This window comes from Hypanus sabinus, chromosome 2, assembly GCF_030144855.1.
Source record: "Hypanus sabinus isolate sHypSab1 chromosome 2, sHypSab1.hap1, whole genome shotgun sequence".
In the NCBI taxonomy this organism is placed as follows: Eukaryota; Metazoa; Chordata; class Chondrichthyes; order Myliobatiformes; family Dasyatidae; genus Hypanus; species Hypanus sabinus.
Genome location: NC_082707.1, coordinates 174822700 through 174842947, shown reverse-complemented (window position 1 = coordinate 174842947; position 20248 = coordinate 174822700). Strand labels below are relative to the sequence as shown.

The 20248-nt window shown below is 40.5% G+C and overlaps 1 protein-coding gene across 3 annotated transcripts in view; it reads right to left on the bottom strand.

The window, feature by feature from the left end:
- Nucleotides 1-3638: 3638 nt before the first annotated feature.
- The window catches only part of lrrc9 (leucine rich repeat containing 9), a 108604-nt gene continuing 91994 nt past the window's right edge, over nucleotides 3639-20248 (bottom strand). For all 3 annotated transcript variants that reach the window (XM_059959801.1, XM_059959806.1, XM_059959812.1), the window contains 6 exons: nucleotides 16471-16539; nucleotides 13159-13284; nucleotides 10048-10225; nucleotides 5721-5895; nucleotides 5305-5363; nucleotides 3639-4317 (listed from right to left, as the gene is read on the bottom strand). In XM_059959801.1, coding sequence (XP_059815784.1) covers nucleotides 5327-5363; nucleotides 5721-5895; nucleotides 10048-10225; nucleotides 13159-13284; nucleotides 16471-16539 — 585 coding nt within the window. In that variant the 3' untranslated portion in view covers nucleotides 3639-4317; nucleotides 5305-5326. The remainder of the gene's footprint in view (nucleotides 4318-5304; nucleotides 5364-5720; nucleotides 5896-10047; nucleotides 10226-13158; nucleotides 13285-16470; nucleotides 16540-20248) is intronic.

Here is a 20248-nt window from a genome sequence, read left to right as displayed (position 1 = left end):
GAGTGGGCTGGTTTGATGGACACAGCCATTCAAAATTGATTGACAACTGAGACCCCATGAGTAGGGATAAAAGTCAAGTCTGGAGAGACACCCTTCAGACACACCAGGAGACACACCAGTGGACACTGATTGAGTGTTGGAACCCACGGGAAGGTGTGGGGCATCGGAGACCTAACAAAGAGATCAGTCAATTAAACTCACAGTGTTATAGCAGGGCCAGTGGGGACTTGTGTGTGTGTGTCCACTCATGCCAGAGTGATGAGTCCACCACAGAAGAATGGTCCAGCTGAAGGACAGAGGGGTCATAACTGAATGGCCACAATGATACGATGGATCAAGAACGCAAAGGAAGGTTTGCCTGACTGTAGCTGTTACTTCTCACTCGCTCTCTCTCTCTCTCCAACGATTACAACACAACAACCAATATCTACCTCAGCACGCATGAACTGAACTGAACTTTATACTTTTCTATGTCAATTCATTATCCCCTAGACATCGATAGAGCTTGTTTATTATTGCTTATTTATTATTCCCACACTTTTAGGTTTATTATTGCTAACGTGTGTTATCTATATATTTATTTGCATTATTGGTATTGATTTGCTTATTTTACTAATAAACACTTTTGAATATAGTACCATCAGACTCAAATGGATTCTTCTTTCTCTGTTGGTTAGACACCCAGTTACGGGGTACGTAACACCGTGAACTCCCTGTCGGTTGCCTCTGTACGCTCCAGTATTTGTTTTTTTTTAACTTTTAAGTTCTCCTGAGCGAAAGCCAACAGCTGTCCATTATTTTAAGTTTTTCTAGTCTGTAACTACACAAACGTGCACTTTTACCGCGAGATTCCACACCAAACATGTCGCTTGTTTTTGGTAGATGTGTCCTGTGCATGCACAGGAGGAGATTTGCTGAAATCTCCATTTCAATGTGGATTGAGATATTTTTTAAAACGCATAGTGTGGACGCCTATCATTTTTACGTGAAACCGGCGTTTTCAAAGTTATCCGGTCTAGTGTGGATGTAGCCTAAGTTACCCTGCATTCTCCTAACATCCTCCTCACATTTCACACTGCCACCCAGCTTTGTGTCATCTGCAGAATTGCTAATGTTACTTTTAATCCCTTCATCTAAATCATTAATGTATATTGTAAATAGCTGCAGTCCCAGCACTGAGCCTTGCGGTACCCCACTAGTCACTGCCTGCCATTCTGAAAGGGACCCGTTAATCCCTACTCTTTGTTTCCTGTCTGCCAACCAATTTTCCATCCATGTGAGTACTCTCCCCCAATACCATGTGCTTTAATTTTGCCCACTAATCTCCTATGTGGACCTTATCAAAGGCCAGGTACACTGCATCCACTGGCTCTCCCTTGTCAATTTTCATAGTTACATCCTCAAAAAACTCCAGAAGGTTAGTCAAGCATGATTTTCCCTTCATAAATCCATGCTGACTCGGACTGATCCTGTTACTGCTATCCAAATGTGCCGCTATTTCATCTTTTATAATTGACTCCAGCACCTTCCCCATATTGATGTCAGGCTAACTGGTCAAAAATTCCCCATTTTCTCTCCCTGCTTTTTTAAAAAGTGGGATAACATTAGCTTCCTCCAATCCACAGGAACTGATCCTGAATCTATAGAACATTGGAAAATGATTACCAATGTGTCCACGATTTCTAGTACCCTGGGATGCAAACCATCAGGCCCTGGGGATTTATCAGCCTTCAGTCCATTTTCTGCCTAATGTGAATTTCCTTCAGTTCCTCCATTACCCTAGGTCTTCTGGCCACTATTAGATCTGGGAGATTGTTTGTGTCTAGTGAAGACAGATCCAAAGTACCTGTTCAACTCATCTGCCATTTCCTTGTTCCCCATAATAAATTCACCTTTTTCTGTCTTCAAGGGCCCAACTTTGGTCTTAACTAATTTTTTCCTCTTCACATACCTAAAGAAGCTTTTACTATCCTTCTTTATATTCTTGGCTAGCTTACCTTCGTACCTCATCTTTTCTCCCCATATTGCCTTTTTAGTAATCTTCTGTTGCTCTTTAAAAGTTTCCCAATCCTTTGGCTTCTCGCTCATTTTTGCTATGTTATACTTCTTTTTATACTGTCTTTGACTTCCCTCGTCAGCCAGTCTCCCTTTACTCCCTTAGAATCTTTCTTCCTCTTTGGAATGAACTGATCCTGCACCTTCTGTATTATTCCCAGAAATACCTGCCATTGTTGTTCCACTGTCATCCCTGCTAGGGTATCTTTCCAGTCAACTTTGGCCAGATCCTCCCTCATGGCTCCATAGTCCCCTTTGTTCAACTGTAATACTGACACTTCCGATTTTCCCTTCTCCCTCTCAAATTGTAGATTAAAACTTATCATATTATGGTCACTACCTCCTAATGGCTCCTTTACCTCAAGGTCCCTTTATCAAATATGGTTCATTTCACAACACTAAATCCAAAATTGCCTTAGAATGTCCAGAATAGCATAGAATAGAAAAATATTGGAAAATAGATGGGGAGGGATTTTGAAGTTAGCAGAGGCAGCAAGTTCCACAACTTTAATGGGATACGGCACACGGCATCTGAAAGCAGTCACCCCCAGTCAGAGGAGCTGGGCCCTTTCAGCAGTTGGGCCAGTGATCAACCGGCCAGTTCATAAGGGGGTGTCAGTGGGGAGAGGTCCTTGCAGGCATTTACGTAGAGGCCACCCCAACCCCTTCCTGTACATCGATGGGAGAGCCTGGGGGTGCTCCTGGAAAGAAAATGAAGGGCTGAAGACAAAGGAATTCTGCAATCAGCCTGCAGAGAAAGAGCTGACAGGCATACGAAAAAAGCCACATTTCTAAATACTTGTTCAAATTTCTGGAACAGCCTCTCTGCTTAACATTTGGTAGGTAGAGATTAGGGAATGCTAGGGTAGATATCGAGGCACACAAAAAATTGTGGGGGGGGGGGGAATTTTGAGGCAGGGCGTTTTTGCTGCCCTATTTGAGTAGATCCTCCTAGGGTGGCCTTTCCTGGTACAAATTTATTTTTGTCCTGGAGAGCCAAGAGGAGGGACTGTTAAAGGAATTTTTGGGTTTAGGTCATTAACACTTAGTAAATGGCTTCAGCCACCAGTCTTCTGTTCCTGAACAATGCATTTCCTAAAAGCTATAAATATTAGAATCCCAGTCCATTTGTAACAATCATTTCCTAAAAACTGTGAATACCAGCCCAGACCTGCTGGTGTCTGTGGGATGGATGTAATCAGGTGTTAAGTTCATATGTGGCTTCAAAGGAAAGCATTGTCTATACTTGTAAAATTGTCCTTTGTGTTTAGTAAATAAATATTGAGCCCCACATTGGCAGACCTTTCCACCAAAAGCATCTCCTTCCGTGGGATGCCTGCTGAACCTTGTTTTGTCGAATAAAGAAGCTGCTTTGTATCTACCAGTAACTCTCTCTCCGGTGATTTCATTCACGCAACAAGAGATATCAATTATTCATGTTAGAAAAAATACCAAAATACAAATTTATGCTAAAACTTGTTCAACATGGACCTTGGTTACCCATGCACAATAGCTAAGAAAGTATGTGTCCTATAATTGCTTAAATTTATTGCATGATACAAATATATCTAAGTCAGTTTCAATTGAGTATTTCATTCCAAATTTTATTCCAAACACTAGCTGAGGATGAGTTTTAACTTTTCATACAAAGATTTGATGCAACTACCATTAGAAAAATTTTAAAAATAGAAAAATAAACAAATGTACATGGCACTTAAAGTGCAATTATTCTTTGATAGTTCAAAGCTATGTCAATCTATTTCTCAAAATTTACCTACTTATAGCCATTTTTTAAAGTAATATACTTATAAGTGGCATTTAAGTTTTTCAGTTTCACTATTGTCATATGTACTTCAATTAATTTTGCCTTTTGGGAGGTCATGGTACACAGTAGATTGCTGAAATACAAAACATTTAAACTTACATGATGCACATTTCATCTAAATTCATTTTATCTAGGGTTAAGAAGAAACCTGGGAATATATAAAAAGCAACTGGTGTTTTAAATAGGTTTATAAACTGTTCACAAAGTTCTACAATGTTATTGTGAAGAAAAAGAGCAATTTCTAGAAATGTTAATTCTATTTTTCTTTTATAAATTCCACCATGGATACTTCATGAATAACGCAAAAAGTTAAGAGCAAATAGTGCTGGTCAAAAGTTGTCCTACTCCCTTTGCAGTAAGCTGATAATATTGCTTTTTTTCCCGCTTGAGTTTTTTTTTACATTTGAGATAGCTTTTGAGCACATTTCTAGTGTCCCCTGGAAAAAACATTTCTATTAGTAATTACATATTTCATAAATTTAATAAAGTTCAAACAACTGAACAATAGTCAGAAATTACTGCTTATAGTTTAAAGAAAATAAAACTAGAATTATCATCTTGTGTATACAGTATACAGAATCTAAAAGTTACACAAATGCTTGACTTAAATGCTTCAATGAACATAATATTCCTCCATTAAAATTAGTAAATCTAGTAAACATGCAGATTCCAGCATCTGCAGAATCTCTTGTACTTGTAATTAGTAAAATTATCTTGTTTGCATGTGGTCTCTAAACTAATTTAGCTGTATTTAGATTGTGTTTGAATGACAATGGTTTATACAGAAAAACATTTCACAAGGATCCTTTCAATTAAATCAGTTTATAAACATTTTTCTTTAACTTGCTAAATTGTAATTTTAATTAGGGTACACTTTATTATCTCTGAGAAACATATCACAGCAATGTTTTTCCTTTAAAATTCATTCACAAGATATAAATGGGCATTTATTGTGTTCTCAAGCTTTACTATCTTTGCATGATGGAATGGAGGAGAAGAAAGAATGACCAGGTGGGAGGAGTTTTTGATGATGTAGGCTGTTTTCCCAAGGCAGCAGCAAATGTAGGTGGAGCCAATGGAGGGGAGGCTGGTTTTCATTATATACTGTGTTGTGTTCACAGCTTTCTGCTATTTTCTACAGTCTTGGACAGTGCAGTTGCCATACCAAGCTGTGATGCATCCAGATAGGATGCCTTATATGGTACATCTGAAACAATTGGTGAGAATCATTGTGGACATCCAGAATTTCCTTAGAACTGGACATGGGGAGCAGACCTTTTTTCTGTAGTGACTGAGATTTTAAAAAACTATCTAAGTGTTCTAATAGGCTGTTGTCCATGTACAGAATGCAATAAAACTTAGTTTATCTGCTATCTTGTTTTTTGGAAGTTCTGATGGTGTTTCCTGCACCTTCTTATACTTACCAGGACCCACTATCCCATAGTCTCACCTCGGCTTCCTCCCCATGTCTCCTTTGTAACACCTTAAATAACATGAATTTAAAATATAAGGATTATTAGGAATAACATCCAATTGTCCAGCTTTGCCAAAATCCCATGGATGCAAAAATATAACACCATAAGATATAGAATTAGGCCATTTGTTCCAGAAAACATGCTCTATCATTCAATTATGCCTGATATCTTTCAACCTCATTCTCCCACCTTCTCCCCAAAATCCTTAAACCTTTATCAATTTGTGACTTAAATATGACTCAGTTTTACTGTACCAACTGTACCAAATTGTAAACTTACAATTGAACTTACAATTTATATTTAATTCAATGGATAAAATATGAAGCAACTCTGAATATAAAATACAAAGTAAACTAACTACATACCTGCTATCCTGTTCTTGAGATTGCATTAAACTATGCATATTCCGAGTATTTCCACTTTGCTGTTTCATGTAAGGAAATGGGTAGTTTGCTCCGCCTTTCAATTGTTTGCAAATAATGTCTGGTTGCACATTTTGAGTGTTGAGCAAGTTCCCTCCCAAATGTTTGTGTCTCTTGTCTGCAATATTACATGAAAAAATTGAGATATTGCAAGTTACTTTAATTATAACTTGCAAATCTGAACCATATACTAGAACATAAATTTTTTGCACACTATGCTTTATTATCTGAGTTCTTTATGAAAAGGAATCATTGTGATTATTTCTTCAAAAGATTAAATGCTGTAAAATAGGCTCAAAAATACATGTCAATTCTACACCCAGTTCCTGTAAAATTTGGGAATATATTTATTTTAGGCTGTAAAAGGATCAATTTTCTACTCCAAAAACAATCATTCGATCTTCCCAATGAGATTCAGCACTTCCATCTATCCAAGCTTCAGTCATTATTCTGATCCAGCATCCAAACATTTTTAAATCACAGTAAATATACTACAAATTTGTTAAAAATATCTGTTTTGAAACTGATAGCACTAGGGTTGAACCTGGATGAATAATAAAACATGCTGTCAGTAATTAAACTGGATGAAACAATGTCTTACATCAAGTTTGAAACCTGCTAAAAGATTGTCTAGTGAAATTGGCAATTTCACCTGAGAAGTAGGCCTTCTAATCCAGAACACAGCAACGCATCAAACATCTTTGCATGTGACCATAGCAGTTGTCCGATTAAACATGTTAACTAAAACAAGTGCATATCATGTAGATATCATCCTTGATGAATCATAGTGCATGTTAATTGTACATCCGCCTATAAATTCATGGGTATTTGCAGAGCGTGTTAATCAATTGCAGCACCACAACAATGTCAAAGCGATGCCTAGAACCAATGCAGAGTGTGGAAAGAGTGCTTTGGAAGGATAGAGAGCTCCTTTAGGGAGACTATTTGGGTGGAATTGAGGAATGGGAAAGGTATAGTAACACTGATAGGTGTGTATTATAGGCCACCTAATGGGGAGTGTGAGTTGGAAGAGCAAATGTGTAAGGAGATAGCAGATATTTGTAGTAAACACAAGGTGGTGATTGTGGGAGATTTTAATTTTCCACACGTAGACTGGGAAGCTCATTCTGTAAAAGGGCTGGATGGTTTAGAGTTTGTGAAATGTGTGCAGCATAGTTTTTTGCAACAATACATAGAAGTACCGACTAGAGATGGGGCAGTGTTGGATCTCCTGTTAGGGAATGCGATAGGTCAGCTGACAGATGTATGTTTTGGGGAGCACTTCGGGTCCAGTGATCACAATAGCATTAGCTTCAATATAATTCTGGAGAAGGACAAGACAGGACCTAGAGTTGAGATTTTTGATTGGAGAAAGGCTAACTTTGAGGAGATGCGAAGGGATTTAGAGAGAGTGGATTGGGTCAAGTTGTTTTATGGGAAGGATGTAATAGAGAAATGGAGGTCATTTAAGGGTGAAATTATGAGGGTACGGAATCTTTATGTTCCTGTTAGGTTGAAAGGAAAGGTTAAAGTTTTGAAAGCACCATGGTTTTCAAGGGATATTAGAAATTTGGTTCTGAAAAAGAGGGATGTCTACAATAGATATAGGCAGCATGGAGTAAAGGAATTGCTCGAGGAATATAAAGAATGTAAAAGGAATCTTAAGAAAGAGATTAGAAAAGCTAAAAGAAGATACGAGGTTGGTTTGGCAAATAAGGTGAAAGTAAATCCGAAAGGTTTCTACAGTTATATTAAAAGCAAGTGGATAGTGAGGGATAAAATTGGCCCCTTAGAGAATCAGAGTGGTCAGCTATGTGTGGAGCCGAGGGAGATGGGAGAGATTTTGAACGATTTCTTCTCTTCGGTATTCACTAAGGAGAAGGATATTGAATTGTGTAAGGTGTGGGAAACAAGTAAGGAAGTTATGGAACCTATGACAATTAAAGAGGTGGAATTACTGGCGCTTTTAAGAAATTTAAAAGTGGATAAATCTCCGGGTCCTGACAGGATATTCCCCAGGACCTTGAGGGAAGTTTGTGTAGAAATAGCAGGAGCTCTGACGGAGATCTTTAAGATGTCATTAGAAATGGGGATTATGCCGGAGGATTGGCGTATTGCTCATGTGGTTCCATTGTTTAAAAAGGGTTCTAGAAGTAAGCCGAGCAATTATAGACCTGTCAGTTTGACATCAGTGGTGGGTAAATTAATGGAAAGTATTCTTAGAGATAGTATTAATAATTATCTGGATAGACAGGATCTGATTAGGAGTAGCCAGCATGGATTTGTGCGTGGAAGGTCATGTTTGACAAACCTTATTGAATTTTTTGAAGAAGTTACGAGGAATGTTGACGAGGGTAAGGCAGTGGATGTAGTCTATATGGACTTCAGCAAAGCCTTTGACAAAGTTCCACATGGAAGGTTAGTTAAGAAGGTTCAGTTGTTAGGTATTAATGCTGGAGTAATAAAATGGATTCAACAGTGGTTAGATGGGAGATGCCAGAGAGTAGTGGTGGATAATTGTTTATCGGGATGGAGGTCGGTGACTAGCGGGGTACCTCAGGGATCTGTTTTGTACCCAATGTTGTTTGTAATATACATAAATGACCTGGATGATGGGGTGGTAAATTGGATTAGTAAGTATGCCGATGAAACTAAGGTAGGAGGTGTTGTGGATAATGAGGTGGGTTTTCAAAGCTTGCAGGGAGATTTATGCCGGTTAGAAGAATGGGCTGAACGTTGGCAGATGGAGTTTAATGCTGAGAAGTGTGAGGTTCTACATTTTGGCAGGAATAATCCAAATAGAACATACAGGGTAAATGGTAGGGCATTGAGGAATGCAGAGGAACAGAGAGATCTAGGAATAACAGTGCATAGTTCCCTGAAGGTGGAGTCTCATGTAGATAGGGTGGTGAAGAAGGCTTTTGGAACGCTGGCCTTTATAAATCAAAGCATTGAGTACAGAAGTTGGAATGTAATGTTAAAATTGTAAGGCCAAATTTGGAATATTGTGTACAGTTCTGGTCACCGAATTATAGGAAAGATATCAATAAATTAGAGAGAGCGCAGAGACGATTTACTAGGATGTTACCTGGGTTTCAGCACTTAAGTTACAGAGAAAGGTTGAACAAGTTAGGTCTCTATTCATTGGAGCGTAGAAGGTTGAGGGGAGGATTTGATCGAGGTATTTAAAATTTTGAGAGGGATAGATAGAGTTGACGTGAACAGGCTGTTTCCATTGAGAGTAGGGGAGATTCAAACTAGAGGACATGATTTGAGAGTTAGGGAGCAGAAGTTTAAGGGAAACACGAGGGGTTATTTCTTTACTCAGAGAGTGATAGCTGTGTGGAATGAGCTTCCTGTAGAAGTAGTAGAGGCCAGTTCAGTTGTGTCACTTAAGGTAAAATTGGATAGGTATATGGACAGGAAAGGAGTGGAGGGTTATGGGCTGAGTGCGGGTAGGTTGGACTAGGTGAGATTAAGAGTTTGGCACGGACTAGGAGGGCCGAGATGGCCTGTTTCCATGCTGTGATTGTTATATGGTTATATGTGATGTTTTATTTGGAGAAGAACTTTGAGGTGGATCTGTTCCCATTTTCAGATTGAAACATTACCGTTTGCAGTTATCTAAGTTAATGTATTACACAGCTGGTCCCCTTGAGAACAGTGGCATAACTTCAAATAGAAGGCACTGCAGCTACATTAAAGATGAGTGTTAATCAGCAGAGGCAGAGGCCCCTATGGCCATGGCTACAATGTGAAAACTATTTGCTGAATAATAGGCTGCTAAACTTTCACAGCATATGTCTGGCAAATTTCAATAAGCATTATTAGTATAGTGTCAGACCAAAAGTTTACTTAACGAGTAAACTCAAATCTCTTCAAATCATGATGTACATTAAATAAATTTCACAGCAAGGGGCAGGAATAAAAAATGAACACTTTAAAACAACTTGAAATATTTAATGTCTACAAGAGGAATTGTAGTTGGACAAAATTAAATGGTGATTTAAAACATGATCAAAAAAATAGTTTGTGGGCTAGAAGTGGTAAGAAAGGCACGAAGTTCATGGTTTCACATTATTAAAGCTTCCATTGCTGAAATTAACTGCCTCACAAGATAATTATCTGTCTTTGAGAATTGTCTTTTGATTTTAGTGTGAACATTCAACGTTTTAGCATAATTGATGAAAACAAATATATAAATGAATTTATGTAATGCTTCATAATCCAATAATTTGTACAAAAAGAACAATGCAATAGAATTTCTTACTTTTGGTTGTTTCCTGTGGTGTTGAGTTTCCAAAACCATGAGGGAGATTACACTCTGGTGCAGTTAAAGGATTCAACCCTCTTGTAAGACTACCTGACGCCCGCAGAGTACTTGGCTTCATTAATAATGGCATAATTACAGATAACCCTGGTTCAATGGCCGGTTTCAAAGGTGCTACCTTTTAATCAAAACAGAGCAATAATACAATGAAAATGGATACATACTGATATCTATAATTGAACTACAACTGATCCTTGTGGTTTTTCTTCTTTCTCATATATCTTTGTAATATGCTCCATAGCTATGGGCTGGCTTCCATGTGCAAATTAATAATAGCTTGTTTAGGATCTCCATGAACTCAAGTGTCATTGGGCATAAAGCTAAACAATAAAGAGAATGTGATCATTATATCATTTTGAAGTTTAATTATTATCTGCAACAGTAAATTAAGCCCATTATAAATTATGCTACCCATATCTTATCATAGGTTACCATATCCTATTTGACCTACTTTGACCACCAAAGCCTAAATACCTTAGATATAAAAATCCTGATCCTGTTAATTAAACCCTCTCATGTTTTCATCCATCCAAATCTTTTTAATCTTTTCAAGGCTATGATGCTCCATTTACAGGGTCTCACCCAGAAATATCATACATCCCTCTGCCTCCATAGATATAGCCCAACCCACCTAATCCCTTCAGCGGTTTGATTTTGCTACAATGTCTGCCTTATATTCTTAATTTCTCAACTTACTGTTATTTTCACTTTAGTTATTAACGCTTCAGTTCTGTGCAAAAAAATCAAATTAACGAATCCCTGAGTTTAGTAAGAAATATTATTATTACTACTGGTCAGTAGAAATTAACTTAAATATACATGAAAAGCAGTTCAGAAAATAATGTGCAGAAGCAATATAAAACAATTTTGGTGGATTCTGCAACATGTTGCAATATCCATTGCTATTTTCCTTCTCCACATTCCCATTTTATTGCCTGCCCCGCAGGACAGAAGTTGACTTACTTCCAACACAGTTCAATGGATATTAAAGTGGTAGGTGATGCTAGTTAATATGGAATGTATAGATTCTGCAACAGATTGGACCGGAATTGTTTGGTAGTTAGTTTGAGAGGTGATGTTCTTCTTTCACTGTTCATCTGAGTTTCTGTGAACTAATCATTGGACCTAAGGTTCTCAATTCCACCCCAAAATTTTTTCTGCACTTCAAAAAAACATATCTCAGGGTTCCCTTATGTCAGTGGGGATGTTGTTCTTTATCAAAGAGGCACAGAGAACATCTTTGAATCTTTTCAAGTTCAATTATCATTCAACCATACACGAATACCCATGAATACAGCCAAACAAAAGTGTTAATCTGTGGCCAAGGTGCGGAACACAATACCAAAAGTCATACATATCACAACAGATATAGCACTTACAAGACAGCAAGCACATACAATCACACACAAAAAAATAGTGCAAGTCAATGAGTGTTGAAGCAATTGAATACAATGCAATTTGTCTTCTGCCAAGCTTACACTAAGGGGTGGGGGCAATACCAACTTCAGCATGGACGCCGCGCTACACCACCTCCAGCACTCCAGGTGGAGTACCTGACTCCGACACCTCCCCTTGGGCAGCTGCAGTCAAGCCTGAGGCCTCGTCCTTGCCTCGACCGAGGCCATGCAGCTTCCCCGCTGTTCACCAAAAATCAATGAATTGGAGTTGCAGCATTCCACACCACCAATGTCCACCAGGGTCTTGCGATTGCAAGAAAGGTGACTAAGATGGTCACTTGCTGTGAGACTGCACAACTCCTTTGCAAACCGATGCCTCTCTGTCACAGGCAGCATCATGGTCAGCACCAAGTCCAGCTCTTTCGGTTTCTCAGACAACAAGCAATTTGCTGATGGGGTAAGCCTACAGAACTTTTAAATTCTTCATGTTCAGCAAGGTGTTTTGATATGTTTAAAAAACTCAATAACATCTTTGGTTGATCCTGCAGAAGCTGCTGCATCAGAGCATTCCACCATCTTCTTTTGTACACCTGCTAAGTTCTTGTGTAATGGAGCTTGGAGCAGAGCATTTCTGACAGAAGTACGTTTTTGGCACACAAATGACATGGCTTGTCCAGTAGGATTATCCACACGTGAGAATTTTGACACTGATTCACTTATCCTGCTAATGGGTTGGAGGAATTTGTAAAATGGCTTTAGTGGCTTCTCTCAGGTATCTTGTGAAGGAGGGGTAGGACCAATGCTGCCTGACAGACCCAAATGAGGTTTATGCTAGGCCTGAATACCTTTTTTCCCCCTCAGATAGCCAAAAGCTGTGTGGTGCATTACAGATAAATCACAACTCTGACAGAGCCTACATAGTGCTGTGGCTCCAAAGGTATGTGTCTACTTAATACAGTATTTCCATTTATGTTTTTGAGAAAGATCTGAATACAGGTTTAATGCTGGGATTGCTTACAACAAACTCTTAGTTTTTCACTTTGCAGTTCATAAAGTATGTTAATGTGCGGCTGTCAGTAGAGATAGGTACTAGTGACAGAATGAGTGAAAGAAAAATGGGATCAGAGATACAGAGAGGTACAGGAAGAAAGAATAAAGTAGAAGCTTTAGTTCTCATTTTAAATTTGTTGCTATTTCATGAGCCAAATGAATGCTATTCAGGGAAGCACAAAGACTTTGATTATGATCTTTGGCAAATTTAATGTCTTACAACAGAACAAAGTACAGGATTGCAAGTACCCTACTGAAATATATTTTTCTCTTTGATAGGGATGAATACAAAGTATTGACTTCTGCTGATCAGTATGTATTTTCATTAGCAAAGTTGGTAGTGATGAAAATTGAAATTCATAGCAGATTGAATGCCACACTAATGATATTCACAAACTATCAAATAATATTTACAATAATCAAATTTGATTCTAAATGTAGTTAAACAATAATAATATCATAAAAATAGTATCTGATTTTACTGCATTACAGGTAATCATATTGTGTTCTACGATTGCAACCACCCCAATAGTTCTCTGTGAACAATATCAGTAAAGATATTCTAATATACAGAATATCTTCTAAATATATAGAAAACTCTTACATTGTATTCACACAGTATATATTCAGCTCTTTCCTTCTCATCTGTTGAGACTGGTACACCATCTAACACCTGGAGATTCATCAATCGAAACACAAGGAATGGACGGTATAACATTTTTCGAGAGACCTGGGGATAAATTTATGTTTAATTACACAAAAAAGTCTAATTTATTTCAGTACCCAGTGCCTTCAAACAGGATCTTCACAAAAGATACCAAGTGAAATACAGGAGATACACACCATGTCAAGCACACTTGATATTTAATCCTAGAGCAACGTATACAGATGCCCCCGCTTTACAAAAGTTCGCTTTACACCACTTCGCTTTTACGAAAGACCTACATTAGTACCTGTTTTTGCTAACCAAAAGAAATCCAAAGAGGGTTTTTGCTTCTACTTAAAAAGGCGCCCGCTTTAAACTTGTGTTTACCCTGAGAAAGATTACCATGACCATGAAGCCTTGCACATGCATGTACGTGTGCATGTGTGTACATGCAAATTTTTTTCTACAAATCGGTTTTGGCTAAATCTTCGCGATTCTGATACACCGTACATAACATTATTTCTACTTTATATAGGCTGTGTATTTATCATATCATTCCTGCTTTTACTATATGTTCATGTTATTTTAGGTTTTATGTGCTATTTTGTATGATTTGGTAGGATAATTTTTGGGTCCGGGAACACTCAAAAAATGTTCCCATATAAATTAATGGTAATTGCTTCTTCACTTTACGCCATTTCGGCTTACGAAAGGTTTCATAGGAACCCTCTACTTTTGGATAGCAGGGGAAACCTGTATAGCAAAGTATAAATAAAGAGTTTCGAATCAGTAATTTGTTCAAGTGGAATTGCTGTAGATACTAATAAACCCAGTAAATCTTTGCATATTGTAGTCAATGATTACATGATTGCCACCTCAGCTAATGTAAGAGGGTTATATAATAATGCACTAATCCGTAATACAAAATGCATTATAGTATTGAACTTCAGTTCTGAGTTTCTGATATCAGATGAGGGAACCTCTGGAGTACTGTGTAAGTCCTTGGCACCCTATATGATTTTTTTTACATAATTATATTTTAGATGTTTTGGTTTTTGTCTCCTGCATTAGTGTGTCAGAAGAAAAGAGGAAATTTTATATTTCCAAGCATTCATTTTCCAAAAAATTGTTATAGAATTTTTTTTGTATTTTGTTAAAGAAAATAATATAAAGTAATTGACCACTTTTCAAATAAAAATTTGATTACTTTGTAAGTATATAGCTCAGTACATGATTAAACAAAGATAATGAACAATTGCTAATTATCAATGACATAATGAGCCAAATGAACTAAACTGATTAACTGAAACAGAAACGGTGTAGAAAGATTCAAACTCGGTGAAGGACAATCAAACTTAAAGGTGAGGTTATGATAGATGTGACAGTTTAACCTTCAAATCATCAATTCTTTAACCATGGCAAGAGTGAGCATTGCAACAAGACACAAGGTAGTCATCCTGCATCAGCAAGGTCTCTCCCAAGCAGAAATTTCACAGCAGACTGGAGATTCAAGATATGCTATCTGAGCTCTTCTGAAGACGCACAAAGAAATGGGCAAGATTGAGGACCAGAAATACAGCAGATGCCCATGGAAACTGAGTGCAGCAGACGAGAGATCCAGACGAGATGACGTCCCTTCTAAATTAGAAGATATCCAGCCCTACTTTCAGCTCTGAACCAGAAATCACTGGAACCCAAGTACACATCTCTACAGTCCGGAGTCCATAAAGTGGTTTTCATGGAAGAGTTGCTGTCAAAAAGCCATACCTCCAAAGTGGAAACAAAGCCAGTCGAATCACTTAAGCACAAAAATACAAGGGCTGGGCTGTTGAATAATAACAGCAAATGCTCTGGCCTCAGAAGTCAAAATTGGAAAATTTTTGGCTCAAACAGGAAGCAGTTTGGCCATAGAAGAGTTGAAGAGTGCTACATGGACAAGTGTCTGCAGCACAGCAGAGGTTCTCTGCAGGTTTGGGGCTGCATTTCTACAAATGGAGTTGATCTGGTCAGAATTCATGGAATCCTCAATGCTGAGTAGTACAAGCAGATTTTCATCCATCATGTAATACCATCAGTGAGACTTCTAATCAATGTCAACTTCATTTTGCAGCAGGACCATGATCCCAAACACATAGTCAAGGTCATAAAGATCCACCTTCAGTGAAAAGAAGAACAATGAGTTCTGCAACTTATGGTGTTGGCCTCCAGCACCTTGATCTCAACATCATTAAGACTGTAGAGAGATAGAAGCAAACTCAGATAGAAGAGACAGCCAAACTCTGTAAAAGATCCGTAACAAGATGCTTAGAACAATGTACCAGCCGTTTTTCTTCTAAAACTGCACAACAGTGCACCTAAGAGAACCGATACATTTTAAAGATAAAGTGTAGTCACACCAAATATTGATATGATTTAGTTTTTTTTACTTTTTTCTGCTCTTTATAGATTTTTTTGATATTGAGAAACTTTTCATTTCTTTATTTTTGAAAGCATCTTAGCTTTACAGATTTTTTTTTACTTGTCCCTAAGACTTTTGCAAAGTACTCTACAATAGCCTCAATGTCAGGAGCTAAGCTGAATTGCTAGGTAGTAATGTCACTGAAATATAATTTATTGCTTTATTTTGATAAACATTCAGTAGCCACTGCATCAGGTACATCTGTACACTTGCTTGTTAATGCAAATACCTAATCAGCCAAACAGGTGGCAGCAACTTAATGCAGACATGGTCAAGATGTTCAGTTGTTGTTCAGACCAAACATCAGAATGGGTGAGAGATGTGATCTAAGTGATTTTGACGATGGAGTAACTGTTGCCACCAGATGAGGTGGTTTGAGTGTCTGAAAAATTGCTGATCTCCCGGCATTTTCAAGCACAACAGTTTCGAGAGTTTACAAAATGACAGTTCTGTTTTGAATGCTCATGAGTGACTGTGAGATTTAGAACATGTAAAAGACATTTGGATAAATACATGGACAAGTGGGGTTTATAGGGACTTGGGCCAAATGCAGGCAAATGGGACTTGCCTGGTTGGCATGGATGAGTTAGGTCAAGGGGCCAATTTTCTTGTATTACTCTATGACTCTATAACATGAAAAAAGTAACATGAACAATTATGAAATATAAAAACTTAAAATACTAACATTTAACTCAACAGTCACTAATATTGACTAATTAGTATTCCATTATTGTTTAACACTGTGATTAAATTTGCAATTTTAATCATTCAACAGTTGTAATGGGTAAAGTGCACAATATCATTATACTTACAGGATTTCCAACAACTGAAAGCTCAGTCAAGTTTGAAAGTGAATCAAGTTTTTCCAGTTCACCCATATCCTGTACAAAATAGAACTACATTGAAAAATTGATTCATTTTTCAGATATACATGACAGTCCTTCATGAGTGGATTTAGAGAAAAACTCGGTGAAGGGATATTCTTTGGCCTCTTTACTGGGAGCTCCTCTTCCTTTTTTGCTTTCTAAGATAGGTAGTCGAGACCTTAATCCCATTATTAAACATAAATTAAGAATTTGGTTTCAGTTTCATAGATTCTTTGACTTTAATAATTTTGTTCTTTCTAGTAAAATCCATCTCAATTTTTTTTTAAACCATCAATTTCCGATCAGACCTTTTCAATTTGGAAAACCAAAGGAATAGTAACTTTTTTAGATTTGTTTATGGGCAATTGTTTAATGTCAGTTAGTGGATAAATATGACCTATCTAACATACACTTTTTTATGTATAATGTCCTGCGTATGTTACTCAAAATGGCTTCTTTGGTTTGTTACGAGTAGGAATGCTTTTTTTTCGGATAAGTGTTTCTCTCGCCATTGTTTCGCTTTAGAATGGCTGATATGGTAATTGTATTCATTTGTTAATCAATGGGGAATGTTATTGTGTCTTGTGAGGCTGGGAACTTGGGGGAGGGGTTTTCACGGGTTTTTGGTGGGAGGAGAGTCGGAGAAAGACGCCGAGGGAGGTGGACGTCCGTTCAGAAGGCCACTGGGGAGTCTGGGGTGGAAGACGTGGAAGTCGGAGGCAAGCGATGAAGGGTCGATTGGTTCGATGGTTGAGCTCCAATGAGCGCACTAAACAGACTGAACTTTGATAAGTTGGCGCCTTTTGTTTTTTTCCTTATATATATAGTATTGCCTAATACTCTTTTAATTTTAGTAAACTCTTTAAAGTGTATTTCATAACGGTATTTGTTGTGGGTTTGATACTGTTGGTGGGCGCGAGGCATAAACTCGATTCTCACAGCACCTGCGTGAACGGGAGGTGGGTTGGTGAGTGGCTGGATCTCCGTTTCCCCTGGACATATACCAGCCTTTTGGGTAAGTGTTACATTTGTGGGGTGCTCGTCCCGGATTGGATTGTCAGGGGCTGTGGAATCGCGCAGGCAGCAGAGGAAGATGGACAGAGATAGGATTGCTTGTTGGTGCGAATTTGAAGGTGTACCGGTGCAGTACGCATGCGTAGTGAGCGGAGTGGATTTTCGAGTTTCGGGAGACGCGGTAGTGTGGGGTTTAAGTTTGGTAAAAGGTATTGGGCAGGTAGAATTGGTAACTAGACGGTGGAACTGCCGGCGATGGTTAGTGTACCGGGGGAGGAGGAGCTGTGGGGGCTCCACTCCTTCTCCAAGGATGAGGCGGAGGAGACATCGGAGGAGGAGCTAGAGCCAGAGGTGGACCCCCGAGAGGTGGCCGGCACTAGTAAAGGGAGGTGGGAAGAGGGAGTCGTGACTAGGCCCCACCCCCCAGGTAGGGTGGAAGCCCCGGAGCTGGCAGCCGCACTTAACTCCTTGGTGGGGGTGGCCGAGAGGCCACGGCTGAAGCTGGGGGTGTTCTCCGGAGCCAAGCCTACTCCGGACGGGGAGGTGGACTATGAAACCTGGATTGAGCATACGTCCTTGATGTTAGAGGAGTGGCCAGGCTCAGAGGAGGAGAAGAGGCAGCGATTGGTGGGAAGTTTGAGGGGTTTAGCAGCCAAAACCGTCCGGGAGTTGAAAGCTGAGAAGCCTGGGGCCTCAGTGGAGGAATGTATAGAAGTTTTGGAGGGAGCGTTTGGGTTGTCAGGGGAACCCTGGCTGCTTTTAGCAGAGTTCCAACGCCTGGAACAATGGAGAGGGGAAAAGCTCTCCAAGTACATATTTAGGATGGAGGGGATGCTCTCGGGGCTGCGGCGCCGGGGGGTAATGAAGGCAACTGACGTGGCTAGCGTGAGGATGAGTCAGATATTCAGTGGCTCTCTGGAGGAGGACAAGGTGGCGTGGACTATCCGTCAGGCTTATAGGAAAGGCCCCGCTCCATCGTTCGGGCAACTGACTAGAGAGGTGTGAGAGGAAGAGAGAGCATTGGGGCGGAAAAGTGGCGCGGGCCTACGGGAGCGATGCTCAGCGATACAGGAAGTGGTGGCTGGGTGGAGGAATGACAACCCCCCGGGGGGGACAGGGGAGGTACCCACTCTCAGGGGCGATCAGTGTAGGATTGGGAGCGGGAGCCGTCCTGGGAGAGGAGGGGCGGCAGGCAGCGTGTGCTTTAACTGTGGGAAAGAGGGGCATTTCAGGCGGGACTGTGGGCGGCTGAGGGTGTGCTATAGCTTTGGAGAGGAGGGACACTGTAGGTGGGATTGTGAGAGACAGAGTCCCGCAGAGGACAAGCCCCCCTACGACTAAAAAGGAAGAGGTGTCGGGAAACTTAGGAGAGGCTCAGTGAGGGAAAGGACTAGAGCCTCTGGAGGCTCCCAGAGATCAACCGGATGACCACTGGGTGCCCACGCCTCTATTCCGGATGGGCTGGTAGAACCCCGTGCCAGTGTGGGTCTACGGATAGAGGGAGTTTACGCAAAAGCCGTTCTTGATACGGGATCGCAGGTGACCTTATTGTACCGGTCTTTCTACAACCAATATCTAAAGCATTTGCCTGTAACACCATTTGACGCCCTGCAGATTTGGGGTGTGAGCGAGGGTGACTACCCGTACGATGGGTACCTATCGGTGAGATTGGAGTTCTCGGAGGGCGATGTGGGAGTGTCCGAAGCTATTGAGACGTTGGTGTTGGTGTGCCCTGACCCGGTGGAAACCGGTGGTGCTGCCCTCCTGGTGGGGACTAACTCCCCTGTGGTGCGACGGCTCCTGGGAGCTTGTAAGGAGAAAGGGGGGGAAGACTTTCTGGAGACCCTCTCGGTGCATCCAGTGTTTCGAGCAGTGTTCGAAGAAGGGGTTGCCTCCCTAGGGCTGGACCCAGAGTGTAAACGAGGGTCGGTGTGGTGTACGCAGGCGAGGCCCAAGGTGATCCGACCAGGGGAGGTAGCACTCGTGATGGGGACCCCCAGATTCCCTGGAGTGCCGACGGGAGAAGCCCTGTTAGTAGACGCCTCAGACGATCTTGAAGGGGAGACACGATTTCCGGCGGGGGCGCTGGTGAGGCCCGAAGTGCAGAGACCAGGGGTGGTACATGCGAGGCGTATAGCTATAAGTGTCAGGAACACCACGGCAAGAGAAATCACCTTTAAGAGGGGAATGCCACTGGCACATCTGTTCCCGGTGATAGTAATGTCTAGCGCACCAGTGAGGACCCCTAACGGGGAGGGATCAGAGCATCGAAGGGAGCTGACCGCTGAAGTCTTTAACTTCGGGGATTCCCCTGTGTCGCCGGAGTGGAAACACCGGCTAGTGGAGAAGATGCTGAAGATGGAAGCTGCTTTTGCTCGGGGCAAGTTTGATGTTGGCTGCTCCAAAAGCACTCGCCACACCATCCGGGTGACAGAGGACACCCCGTTCCGAGAGAGATCCCAGCGGCTGGCTCCGGCAGATATTGAGGATGTGCGGCAGCACTTGTGCAAGTTGAAGGAAGCCGGAATCATAGCTGAGTCCCGAAGTCCTTATGCGTCCCCAATAGTGGTGGCACGGAAGAAGAATGGGCGAGTGCGCATGTGTGTTGACTACAGGACGTTGAATCGGTGAACTGTCCCTGATCAATATACTGTCCCAAGAGTCGAGGATGCGCTGGCCTGCCTGAGCGGTGCGAAGTGGTTCAGTGTGC